The sequence below is a fragment of the Camelus ferus genome, chromosome 22, assembly GCF_009834535.1.
Source record: "Camelus ferus isolate YT-003-E chromosome 22, BCGSAC_Cfer_1.0, whole genome shotgun sequence".
Taxonomy (NCBI): domain Eukaryota; kingdom Metazoa; phylum Chordata; class Mammalia; order Artiodactyla; family Camelidae; genus Camelus; species Camelus ferus.
The window spans coordinates 7,418,352-7,432,927 of NC_045717.1; the positions used below are offsets into that span (position 1 = coordinate 7,418,352).

Below are 14,576 nucleotides of genomic sequence, written 5' to 3' on the forward strand. Positions count from 1 at the left end.
GATAACTCACAAAATGCAACCCTTAGGAAGTCCAGTTCTACAACCAACCTTCAGGTCTTCTTCAAGATATAGTCATATTTATTCTACCATTTAGTATTTCTTAACCATTTAACATGTATAAAACTCTACTATGCTTTTTATTAGATGTCTATCTTTTTAAAATATATTTCCATAATCCCATTTCTCTAATAAGCTCTGTGGTTTTACTGTATAACACTGCATAGCACACTTTTAGGAATGCATGTCATATTCTAGTCAAACTGACTACACACTACCCTGGTTTAAGTGGCAGAAAAAATACAAACAGTACAATACGATAAAATAAATATATAAATTAAAGAAAGTATGAACAGGAATAGTAAAGTAAAGCCTGGAATAAAACTAATATACCAAAATCATTACAAGTGGGTAGCAAATTCTGCTGTGAGCTACCAGGGGACTCAGTAATTGAGGTAACAAATACGCCACTAAGTCTATTAGAAAAATATAAGAAGGAAAAAGAAAAGATTCTCTTTCTTCTTTGGCCCCAAAGGCCAGCATGCCATTTGGGAAAAGAGTGAAGAAAAAGTAACTACTTCAATACTTAACTAAAAATAGCTTTAATGGAAACAACTCCAAAATCCAACAACACTTTCAAGCCTCCTATGGTATTGGTTGTTTTTACTCAACAGCTGTTCTTGACAACTGTAGTGAGAACCTTCACATAAAAAAAGTTCTCGTGACTAGCATATTTCAACATTAACTTTTATTAGCATCAAAATTACACAGTGACACAAACTAAAAACTAAGATGAAAAAGCACAGATTTTCCTAGCATTAGGAGAAATCTAAAAGAAGTCTCTCCTTTGGATTACAGTAATATGGTTCTCCTTCAATACATGTAATCTTTTATTTCAATAACAAAACTTAAGAAAATGACAGTGCCTCCTGAATATAAAAGAAAATCTGATTTACTTCTATTACTTTTATTTTTAATATCTTGAAAATTTTTAACCTGGAGGGGATGTGAGGAATCCATATGTGGGCAGTAGTAATCACTAGGAGGGTAATTTCAAAATAATAAGACGATCAAATAGGAGACAAACCATGCTTCACATCTAAGTTAGGTACCAAAAAGCACACCTTCCCAAACTGCCTGAGCAAAGGTACTAGCTAATAAGTTTATTATGTAAGGCAAAAAAGAAAAAATTTACTAGACTATATTTCTGTTATTTTAGCTGAATGTTTTACATAAAATAATCTCACATTATGCTTACCGCAAGACCTATAATACTGTTCCACTTTAGTAAACAAGTGCCACTTATGAAAAGTAAAACAACAGCAATCTCATCACCACTAGCCCAAGATAACAGGGAAAAGCCATGCCAAGGAGAAAATGAAATGTTCAGAAAGACACAAGGGAGAATGAAGTAAAGTAAGTGGGAAAAATTCCCAGACAAAAGTTAATAGAAAGTTGAAAAGCTATATACTAGAGGTTCTTTGAGTGTCAAAAATGCCTATATGACAATAACAACAATATTTAGCATTTATCAAACAAGTTAGAAAATAAAACTGCTTCCCAGAAAAAAATCTCATGTAGCTGTCACAACAATGTGAAGACATTGCTATTGTATTACTACTACTATTATTGTTTCTTAGACAAAAGAATATGAAGTTTAATTTGTCAAAGTGGCCAAACTGGGACCCTGAGTCAGGTTGTCTTGGTTTATTTGGAGTTTTTGTTTGCTGCTTCCAAATACTGGCCAAACCATACATTTTAATAATAATTAGTAATTCAAAACTCTTCTAAGTCCAAACTTGTAGACAGTCTTTTGTAGTTTATTCTCATTAGAATAACACTTTAGGCATTACAAATTATGGAAATTTAATATGAAATACTTTTCGACTAATTGAAGTCAAGTAAAAAATATGCCACAAAGTCTATCAGAAAACGTACAAAAAGAAAATAAAAGAAAAAGGAAAGATTAACTTTCTACTTTGCTCTCAAAGGCTAACATGTTATTTAGGAAAAAAGTAAAGAGAAGGTAAATACCTTAATATTTAACTACAAATGCTTTGATGGAAATAACTCCAAATGCTGTGAACACAAAAATTTGAGCTATAATCTATGCCTAGGGAGCTAGCTTATGAAATATTTGGAGAGAAAGAATACATAGGACAGAAAAAAAAAAAATAACCTACTGTAAGAAGATTAAGATAAGACTTAGGAGAAATTGAAACCTTCGCACATTGCTAGTGGGAATGCAAAATGTACAAGCACTATGAAGCACAGTTTGGCAATTTCCTTAGAAGTTAAGCATAAACTTACTCATGACCCAGCAATTCCACTTGTTCGGAATCTAGTCCAGAGAAATGAAAACATATGTCCACACAAAGATCTGTAAGTCAATGTTCATTGTAGCATTATTCAGTGGTCAGAAAGCAAAAACAACCCATGCCCATCAAGTGGTGAATGGATAACAAAAAGTCATTTATCTATATAAAGGAATATTATTCTATAATAAAAAATAATAAAATACTGACACATGCTACATCATGGATAAACCTCAAAAACATTTTGCTAAGTGAAAGAAGCTAGATGCAAAAATACCAAACACGGTATGATTTTATGTATATGAAATATCCACAAAAGGTCAATCTACAGAGGCAGAAAGTATCTTAGAGGCAGGTGGTATGGGAGCAGGACTGACTGTAAATGAGCATGGGAATTCTGGGGGGTGATGGAAATGTTCTAACACTGAATTGTAATGATATTCACACAACTCTGTAAATTTACGAAAAATCAAATACTGTACACTTAAAACTATATATGGTATATAAACTGTACCTCAATAAAGCTGTTTGAAGGGAAGTTAAGAAGGGAAGAAAGACATAAGCAGGGAAGGAAGGAAGGTGGAGGAAGCGTGGGAGGAAGAGAAGGAGAACTGGTTGATTTATATAGGTAATTAAACTTAAGCTACACTTGTATCTGAATAGACGATTAAAAGGGTAACATTTCAGGCTAAAGAAACAACGTAAGAAAAAGCACCAAGGCAGAAATAACATGGCATAAGGGAAAAACCTGGTACAACTAACAGGCTAGTGCCAATGAAGACATAAGGCTACAAGGATGACATTACAAGCTCATGAACGGACTTGAATACTAAGCTGAGGAAATGGTATTTGACTGATAAGTAATAGTAAGTCATTGTTAATTATACTAATAAAAGTAGAAAATAGTGTGCTGAACACAGAGTTCAGGCAATAGAGTTAAGGCTGGGAAATAATGAGATATGTAGTCTGGGACTGTATCATGAAAGAATGAGAATTTTGGAGTTGATGTAATAAAGACAATGTGACTGTTGAGGCAATCTTCACATTTTCCATTTTAACTGACATGCCAACTATTTATTGACACATGTCAGACAGACACAGCGTAACATTCTAATCTACTTGCAGATGCAAGAGTAGTAAGCCAAACCCAAGAAACTCACAAAGGAAACTGTGGTACAAGCAGACAATGGCATACCAGTCAGCGCTAAAAAGAAATTACCTACCAAGCCATGAAAAGACATGGACAACCTTAAATGCATATTACTAAGTAAAAGAAGCCAATCGGAAACGGCTATACAGAGTATAACTCCATCTATATAACATTCTGGGAAAGGCAAAACTATAGAAGCAGTAAAAAGATGAATGGTAGCCAGAGATTAGAGAGGAGAGAAGGATGAATAACCAGAGAACACAGGCTTTTTAGGGCAGTGGGACTGTTCTGCATAATACTATAATGGGGGATATGTGTCATTACACGCTAATCCAAATCTAGAGAATGCACAACACCAAGAGTGAACACTAATGTAAACTACGGACTTTGGATGGTAATGATATGTCACTGTAGGTTCATCAGTTGTAACAAATGTACCCTCTCTAGTGCAGGATGCTAACAATGGGAGAGGATATACTTGTGTTGGGGCGGAGGCCATAGGGGAATTCTCTGTACATTTTGCTCATTCTTGCTGTGTGAATCTAAAAGTGCTCTAAAAAAATAAAGTCTATTTAAAATATATGTGTGTATAAAGGCCAAATAAACAAAATCACAATATTTTATTGCAGATTTATAATATTAAATCCTTATTTTTAAAACTGTAAATTTCTCTTTTGCTTTCTTATGCACACAAGTTCATGAGAGCATGGATAAATCCTCCTCTAGGTTTTCTTCAGTGTCATAGTTTTTTTTTTTGTAGATGATCTTTATCAAGTTGAGGAGGTTCCTTTCTGTTTGGATGGTTAGAGAAATATCAAATATATGAAGCAAATGACAAATCATTATGTGATTTGGCCATTCAAAAACTGAGCTTAAAGAACCACCATAATACTCATTTTAACTTTTCTGTTACACAAATATGAATCATGTGAGCCTCGAGGTTGGAGAACAGAAATGAGTCAACAGTCTACTTCTAATATGAACAAAGATAACAAAAAAAATCCCACCTCAACTATTAGAGCTTTGTCCATATGAAAAACAAACTCACACACACAAATTTTGAAAATACATTACTTCTGACCCCAATGTTCATAGCAGCACTATTTACAATAGCCAAGACATGGAAACAGCCTAAATGTCCATCAACAGATGACTGGATATAAAGAAGCTGTGCTATATTTATAAAATGGAATACTATTCAGCCATAAAAACCGACAACATAGCACCATTTGCAGCAACATGGACCTTCCTGAAGAACGTCATTCTAAGTGAAGTAAGCCAGAAAGAGAAAGAAAAATACCCTATGAGATTGCTCATATGTGGAATCTAAAAAAAAAAGAACATAAATACAAAACAGAAACAGACTCACAGACATAGAATACAAACTTGTGGTTGCCAAGGCGGCGAGGGGTGGGAAGGGACAGACTGGGATTTCAAAATGTAGAATAGATAAACAAGATTATACTGTATAGCACAGGGAAATATATACAAGATCTTGCGGTAGCACACAGCAAAAAAAAATGTGACAATGAATATATGTATGTTCATGTAAAACTGAAAAATTGTGCTCTATACTGGAATTTGATACAACATTGTAAAATGACTATAACTCAATAAAAAAAAAAGAAAATACATTACTTCTGAAAAACATGTTGGTACTTTACAGAATCAATTTTCCAACTATACTAAGTTCCAAGCACTGTTTGTCCACAGACACATTATTTTCCTAATAAGTAGGAATCTGTTTTTGATTCTGTACACATCTCATGTACTTTTGATACAGCATCCTGAGAAATACTGGAGAACTGACTTCTTTTCCATCATTCAGTTGTATATGAAGTTAAGACAATCACTAAGAGCATGGACTCCACAGAAATTGTGTTAAGTTTGAATCACAGCGCTACTTCTTGCTGGCTATGTGATCTTGGGCAAATTATAGGGCCCATCAGATTTGATTTCCTTATTTACAAAATGAGGATAATAGTGCCCACCTCTGAAGTTGGGTAGGTAAAATGAGATAGTACAAATCTTAGTAAATAGTATAGACAATAAAATACTAGTTATTATTATCAAACTAAACAAATACTTTTTTGACTACACATTTTTGTGTAACACATCATCATTCATCACTACACATGTAAAGACTTGATCGCTTAGCTCTAAAAAGTGACATAATAAAATAACTTGCATGCCTGTTCACAGTTTAGCATATCTAAAAGGGAAAAATATTTTTAGAGTGCAACTTGATAAAAAGCATAATAAACCACTTACTGATATCTATTCTCTGTTCAATTGGCAAAGGATTGACTCTGCTAACAAGTTTTGAAAGACATGTTGCTGCAAGGAGTTGAGCATAGGATGTCTGTAAAGAAAAATAAATTTTATTAATTATTGTCATAGAATAATCAAAACACTATGGTAGGAATTTTTCTTAAGAAATAATGGGAATTTTTCTGGTTTTCCAAATTGGCAGATTTACAGTGGATAAAACATATATAAATATATACATATACACACACATATATATGTATAAAATCCCTCATAAGGGTTGAGCAGTTGAGGAAGGTGTAGGTAGCCTTTTCAAGCAACAGCAAGCAATCAAGAAGAAAAAAATGATTATGAACAAGTTCAAGTAAAATACACTTACTATGTCTATACAGTCCTGCATGTTCTGGCCTTTGATTAACTCTTCAAATTTATCTGGTTTCATTCTTCACTATCTTCTGACCACAACAGCCATCTTTCAGTTCCTTTCAATGCCTTTCCCACTCTGACCTCCCAACTTCTCCAGATGCATGTGGACTGTATTCTCTCTGGCCACCAACTGTCTTAACTAAATAGTGTACTCAATCCTTCAAATTTTGGTTCAGTTATTCACCACACTTCCGGCAATTTCTTGTAAAGACAGTCCTTCTTTCTTTTTTATTCCAGACCAGAAGTCAGCAAACTAAGGCCCGTAGACCAAATCTTACCTATTTTTGCAAGGCTCATGAGCTATGAATGGTTTTTGCTATTTTAAAGTTGGAGAAAAAAATGAAAATAATACCTTTTGTGACATGAAAAATAAATGAAATCCAAATTTCAGTGTTCATAAATAAAGTTTATTAAAACACAGCCACACTCACTCATTTACATATTGTCTATGGCTGCTCTCAGGCTATGACACCAGAGTCAAACAGTTAAAACAGTTTGGCACGCACTGCCTCCTACTGCTGCTCAATGCACTAGAAACTGCAGTGATGTACTTTTAACTCCACAGAGCATAAAGTGCCATGAGAATCACCATGAAGTGACACGTACCTTTTATTATTACCAGTGCACATCCGTCATGTCAAAACAAGAAAAGATAGAAACAGACTTCAAATGTCTAACTCTTAAGGCACAGCGGAATGTGGATTATTCTGTTATTGAATTAGATAGCAAAGCAATGCGCTTTTTATGCAGTGGCACTAAAGCTGTCCTAAAAGAATTCAATATATGTTGACAACATCAGACTAAGCACTCATGCCAATACTCTTAACTCACAGGAAATCAACAACCAGAAAAAGGAGAAAATTTAAAACAGAATATTTCATAATAATGGAATTTCTCCACAAAAAATAAAATAAAATAAAGTAAGGTTGCAACCAAAGTTAAGTTTTGATATGACTCATTTGTTAGCCAAGCAAGAAAAGCCACTTATCAACAGAGTTAATTCAATCATCATTATTTTATTGCAGTGGCTGAAGTTACACATGCAGAGAAAATAAACTTCAGACTCGTAGCCTTTTGGTGAGAACAATGCCCAGACTACTGAAGACACTGGAGTTACATCAAAAGTCAATTTCAAACAAGGGGAATGATTTGCCTTAGTTCTTGATGAGATGACAGATGAGTTAACAGATGTTATTAACATGTACTGCTCACACTGTTACAGATATTAGCTGTTTATTCCAGAAGTCAATACTAAGTTTGAAGTGACCAAAGAATTAATCTCTATGAAGAGTCTGCATGCAACTACTGGCCAGAATATTTTCAAAGAAGCTGAGAAAACACTAATTCCCTACAACCTGAAACAGTATCTGCCAAAATGTGTCACAAATGGTGGTAAAAATATATGAAACAGAAATGGTTTAGTTGAATACATTTACAAAGCTTGTAAAAATGTGTCTAAAGCCTATCGGTTATTCCCTCTATTATTCATCAGTAGATACTCTGTAGTAAGTATCTGAATCTATCACGTGTTAATGAGTCAGTGGTGCTAACAGTTCAATTCACTTTCATGAATTTATCTTCAGTTCTGGGAATTTCTGTCAGAAACAGAAGCTGAAAATCCTGATTCGCCCCACCACACAGCTTGGCAGTGGTAAAGTTTTATTGCAATATTTTTTGCTCAGGGCTGAGTGAAGTTCTTCTGAATAAGAAGAATCATTTTAAACTACTGTTGAATATTAACTGGCTTTTGAAATTAGCTTTTGCTGCAAACTTGATTATGTTTCTCAATGAATTCAACCTAAAGTTATAAAATTTTCTAAAAGGCAAACAGTGCTTAGTACTTATACGAAACTTACAATGCAACAGTCATTCCAACAACTAACACTGACTGAATCGCAAGTAATAGTAAGCTGCTCTACACACTTTCCACGCTATCAAATGTTCAAACGAGAAGAATTCTATTCCTGAGTATATTTTCTGAACTCAAACTACAGTTCCAGCAGCACTTTTTTTGGACCTTGATGCAACTGCAAAGGAAATTTCCATATTTCAAATCTGTTTAACTGAGCAATTGAGGAGCCTCCACCTAACCTTCAATTGGAAGTGATTAATCTACCATGTGATGACATCCTAAAAGGCAAGTATCAAATTTAACAGAATTCAATACATGCCTTCTAAATGATGAGTATGCTTAATCAAAATCTTATGCTCATGGATTGGTATCAATATTAGGCATTACCTATCTGCATGCGTAAGACATTTTCAAAGATAAAACTGGTAAGGTCTCACTACAGATCAGTATTAACATATGATGATTTGCAATCAATGCTAATGATAAGAAACCCTCTGAACCCCAATTAAGCAAAATGTTATCCCCAAAAGAATAATTTCATCCTTTTCATTAGTAGACTTAATTACAAAAACAAAAAACAAAAACCAAAAAACTCGATTATCATGTTAAATTTCATCAATACACTTTGTGGAAATTTGTTTTTTCTCTTCATATAGACATACTTACAAAACATCTTTGATTTTGCCTCTTGGCCCACAGAGTCTGAATTATTTACCATCTGGCCCTTTACAGAAAAAGTTTGCCAATCTATGCCACATAGAGCCTATAGTTTCTTACTGCAGCACATATAGCTCTTTATTTACACCTATGCCTCCCCAACTAAACTATGCATTACTTTAATGTATGTACATAAAGCAGGTAGTTAGTAAACAATGCCTTGTTTTACATTTAAGTATTTGCTAAATGACTGCTGAATAAATGGCTATGAATCTCTAAAAGGGAGGCAGGCAAGAAATAGTTAGCATTCCTCTGATTCATTCCTTCACGTTTCAGAGTTAATTACATCCTGTCTCTCCCACCTAGACTTTTTTTTTTTTTAATTCCAACTTTCTAAAAATGTAACTTCTGCCACTGGTAGAAGATACAAAAAGGGGCCAAGAGGAATCAAGAAACTATTTTGATTCATGCCTATTTCCACCTCTTGGGCTCTCCCCTAAATTTGCTCTCCAGGTTTTCCAATTCTTTGACAGTGAAATAAACTAGAGTAAAAAGACACGTGATAATGCCTATCAGTTATTAACCTGCATTGCTAACCTAGACGAAATTCATTAACACTGACATATATCTACTGATCTTTCATCGTTAATTGCTGTTATCAAATACTTACTGTTCCTTGTTCTAACAAAAGTTGACACTTGCTGAGACATTCTGGGCTGTCAATAAGTTCCAGGAGTGCTTTCTCAGCCTCTATTCTTTGTGTAAGATCAGTCCCTATGTAGAGATGAGTACATAATACTTCCAATTCAGCCAAACTCTTGAGAAGAAAAAAAAATTAACATTTTACTTGAGTGAAAAAAAGAAGGTAAATATATTAATCACAGGAAACAAGGGATACAAATATCGTACCTGTATGCATCATTTCAATAAATGCTTACTGAGCTACCACTACTTACTAGGGGTCACAGTGGTGAACCAAAAAAGGCAATTCTCCTACCTCTAAATTATTTACATTAATAGTTCTGTGATGGAAAAGTAAGAGTATAGAAAAAGGAGGACTTGCCTAATCCAAGAGGTTAGAAAAGACTTGCCTGAAGTAGGAACATTTATGCTGACCTGAAAGGGTAAGCATAAGAAAAAGACTAGACAGCAGTCCAGGCAAAGAAACAGAATTTACCAGGGCCCAGAATGGAGCTTAATCATTTCAAGACATTAGTCAGTCAGTGTGACTGGTAAAAAGACAGCAAGGAGATGCCAAATTAAAGCTAAAGAGAAGGGTGGGAGGAATTATCAAGTGCAAGTTGCAGATGTTATTCCAGTTTACATTCTTTTTCAGATTGTAAGAACTTCTGTGGTTCTGTCTATAAAAAAGAAAAGATATAAATATATGTTGATGTGGGTCTTCTAAACCAATGCCTCATAATACTGCAGGTGAACTATGTCACAATTTTCAGGAACTATGACTTGACCTATGTTGCGTATAGCAATGTAGTAACTAGCTATCATGTTGCAGGCTCCTATTTCATGGACACAAAGAATAACCCATTCTATTTATAAATATAATTTCATCTGAAGATATAGGATACATGGATAAAATCTGAACATTTTAAAATGAGTTCAGTACTCCTCTTGGCTTTTAAGAATTTTTGTTAAAGGCATCTTTACTAAAACAAACTATTTCAGTTTGAAGTTAGAGAATTTCTCTTTGGAGGACAAAAAAAAAAAAAAACTGGTACAGATTTCGATGTCAGGTGGGCATTATGATGGTAATGGGATACTCATAAAGAAATGATATTTTTTTATCCTTTCTGGCCTCAACTTTTATGTGGCAGCCTTACAGCTGTTCTAGTCTGAACATTCCCTCAAATGCAAATAGCCCTTTGCCTAATAGGAACACATAAGAAACACTGCAAGAGACCTCCTCTAGCTCCCTTTATTCTTTTCACTTCTCTCTCCTTCTTAGCTTCTTTATGGCATTTGCCACTTTTCTATCCAGGTCAGAGCCCAACATTGGAGACTAGCGAATTTTCTGCTAGAGCAAACATAAAAGCACAAAAGAAAGGTTTCAAATGGATAAATTAAGATAAAGGACCTCAGATGAGCCACATTTTAAACATTTCCTTCACCTAGGTTGGCCCAACAAGCCCTCAGAGTGCTACTACAAACTGCTCATAATATTAAAATGCATAGAAAATTTATTGTTCATGAATACATATGAATTCCCACATTTTCTCCAAGAGTAAGAAACACAAAAATGAAAAGAGCTACCTTTTTCTCTCTCATAACTTGTGATCAACCTCAGAGGTCTTTTCCTTCAATCTAATAAATGTGAAGGGCTGAATTTTGGAGCTGATAGTACCCAGAATAATTTAATGATAAACTGATCCCGCTGTCATGCATTTATCTAGGTCTAACAGTCTCTGAAGTAGATTCTGTGTATAAAAGGAACGAGGCCAGAAATAGTGACAAGACCTACCTCTTTAAAAACAAAAGGCAGCAAAAAAGTGAGACTGACAACAGTGTATACCTCATAGGTTTGTTAGAGGATTAAGTAAGTCAGGGCCATACAAATTCTGGCACACAGCATACACTGCAAAGACTAGTTGTTTATTATCAGTGTTACCCAATAATAACATTGCAATGGGTGGAACTACATCCCCCTAAACGATATATGCAACTCCCAACCTCCAGTACCTTTGAATGTTACCTAATTTGGAAATAGGGTTTCTGCAAATCCTTAAATTAAGGATCTAGAGATGAGATCATCCTGGACTAACAGTGGGCTCTAAATCTAATGATTCATGAGAGGGACATCTGAGATCAGGGACACAAGGGAGAAGGTCATAGGAAGAAGTCAAAAAGACTAGGGTAACGCATCCACAAGCCAAGGAACGTCAAGGACTACCAGCAGCTATCAGAAACTAGGGACAACACAAGGAACAGTTTCTCCCTCAAGGTCTTTAACAAGAGACCAACCCTGTCAGCACATTAGTTTCAGATTTCTGGCCTCCATAACGATCAAAGAATAAATTTCTGTTGTTTTAACCCACCCAGTTTGTGGTAATTTGTCACAACAGCCCCAGGAAACCAAAACAAACATTAATATTAATCATTTCAATAGTACCTTATGTAAATCTATTTGGAACGATTCTGGAAAAGGTTTGGAAATTTTTTGTCTGTTTTGCCATACTGATTTAAGAGACCTCAATACAGAACAAGTCTGGAGTATATTTAAATACTGTTTATGTCAACAATGTTACCAATTACTCTTTTCTCCAAAGGTATTTTAAATTATTAACCACTGAAAGATAGTGCAAGATGAAAAAGGGAAAAGTTTGAATTTTCTCTTAAGATTGAAACAATATTCTTTCACTGTAGTGACAATTAAACAAATGTCCTGTCATACTAAATCATTTTAGAGAAAAGGATACATTCACAAAGATCCTTACCCTGTTGAAAAGCATTATGTAAACTTTTCACACAGTTAAACTCACAATGTGATGACTGCTGAGCGACCAGTCAAACTTCTGATTAGTATTTGATTTTCCAGAGAATGTTTACAGAGACTTTCTTTTTCATGGTGAATTGATAAATTTGCATCTTAGTTGATACTTACTTTGGAAATGGGGTTTATGAAAATCCTTAAATGAGATCATCCTGGACATACATATACATTAATGTCTGAGAATATGTGAGCATAGAATGTTTCAGAGAAATGGATACCTTCTCAATTTGTTGACAAATCAGTCATGAGTTATTAAAGCTTCTAAAAGGCTTCATGTGAACATCAGAAGACCATATAACAGGTAGAACAAGTAGAACTGGACATCACCTAACTCCTGTAGATTAACTATTAAACATAAACAGACAGCACCCAACTTCCATAGCCTAGGAGACAATGACATAATCCTGCCTACAGCCTAAATAAGGATCATCCAAGTTACTTTGGACTCATTTCTGGCCTTTGTATTTGACACACAACTCCTAAATGATGTGACTTCTTTCTATACAGTAATTCCCACACATGTATCTATTGACAGGTAAATGCTTAGTAAAAGAAGCAAGACAAAAGAGTATATATTGTATAGTTCTATAGTAGAAGAAAGCAGATCAGTGATTTCTAGCTGGGATGGGAAGAGAGAGTGGGAGAGGAGGATGGGGGAGCAGCAAGGTAGGATTACAAAGGGGCATAAAGAAACTTTTGGGGGTGATAGATTATGTTCACTATCTAAATTTCAGTGAGTTTCACAGGTATATACTTATGTCAAAATTCATCCAGCTGCACATTTTAAATATGTGTAGTTTATTATTTGTCAATTTTACCTCAAGAAAGTTGAAAAAGAATTTTTGTTCTGGGGAGAAATATCCCCTAATAGCACAACAATAAATAGATGAACCACAAAAATCCTATCTCAATTAAATTTAAACTATTTTTGATTACTTCCCTATTATCTTTCTTGCCTTCTGGAATTAAACTTTTTGACTACCATTAGTAGAAAATGCCTTCATCTTGAAGTTACTCATTTCCCACAAATTCTTTGTTTTTCCCTCCCTTTTTACTACCTTTTCCTGAGCATATCTGAAGGCTTATTCCTGGGTCTCTTAGAACTCTTCCTTCTACAATGAACTGGATAATATTCATTTTAGTGCTTTACAGTTTACAAAAGTACTTCCATTTTCTATTTTTTTAAACAAATCCTAAAAAAGAAGACTCCTGTGAAGCACATATTTTAGCACACCCATTTTACAGACCAAAAAAAAAAAAAAACTGAGGCTGAGAGATCAAATATACTTATGTTGCTCAAGATCTAACATAAGAGTATATGGTCAATTTTGAGCTAAATCCAAATCTACAGGCCCCAAGTACATGTTGTCTCTCACCATCCTGCCATCTTGTCACCCTTTATTTCAGTCATCATCTACCTGCAGATGATGTCCTAGTCCATATTTTCAACCCTGTCTGTTCACCACCTTTACATTCACTTACAAATGTCTTCTTGGAAAGCCAGAGAGATGTTGAAAACAGCCCTAAAATGTCAGAAACAGAATTGAACATACTTCCCCCAGATTTCCACATCAAGTGTCCCTTTGTTCTCAGTGGTTTCAAAGGTTTAGAACAGAACCTAGATTTACAATCTTGATGTTATCTTTGGCTCTTCCTTCTCCTTAGTCCCTCTGGTATAGTTAAGAGTTTGGCCTTGCCCAAAGAAAAGTCTGGCCTTTGCCCTCAGGTTCCAGGAGTAATCTCTGCTTAGGGCAGAGGAGTGCCAGAGGGGAGAGGGGGATGCAGCTGGTCACACCCTATAGTCTTAAACTGGTGGCTGGCCACACCAGAAAGACCAACCATGTGTTTTAGGGTGGGGACTTTGGATCACATGGTGTCATTTGACCTAAAGACTGAGATCAACCATATGGCAAATCAACCAGTCAATCATGACCACCTGAAGAAGCCCCAATAAAAACTCCAGAACTCAAAGCTCAAGTGAGCTTCTCTGTGTGCAATACGCAGCGCATACTGCCACACACACATGCTGGGAGAGTAACATGTCCTTTAGACAACAAAAGCTTTGTTTTGAACCCTCCCAGACTCTGCCCTATGTACCTGTCTTTAATCAATTTTAATCTGTGTACTTTCCTGATAACATAATAAACTGCAACCATGAGTATGATAGCTTTCAACGAATTCTGTGAGTTCTTCTGCTAAATTATCAAACCTGAGGGTGGTAAGGGGAAACTCCCAAATATGCAGTTGGTATCAGAAGTGAGGGAGTCTTGTGAACTGTGCTCTCAAGCCTCACTGTTTGGCTAATTCCAAGTCTATACCGAATTTGTCATAAAGACCTGCGAATCCTTTTAAAATAAAGTCCTACCTCTATATGATATTCACAGACAGCAGAGCCATAGTACAGTA

The 14,576-nt window shown here is 35.1% G+C and overlaps 1 protein-coding gene across 9 annotated transcripts in view; it reads right to left on the reverse strand.

The window, feature by feature from the left end:
* Positions 1-14,576, reverse strand: part of RANBP17 (RAN binding protein 17) — a 275,746-nt gene that overhangs the window by 257,580 nt on the left and 3,590 nt on the right. For all 9 annotated transcript variants that reach the window (XR_004314233.1, XR_004314237.1, XR_004314235.1 and 6 more), the window contains exons 2-3: positions 9,336-9,482; positions 5,734-5,824 (exon numbers count right to left, since the gene is read on the reverse strand). Coding sequence is in view for 3 of the 9 variants with exons in the window: in XM_032465107.1 (XP_032320998.1) it covers positions 5,734-5,824; positions 9,336-9,482 (238 nt within the window). In the remaining 6 variants the exon portion in view is untranslated. The remainder of the gene's footprint in view (positions 1-5,733; positions 5,825-9,335; positions 9,483-14,576) is intronic.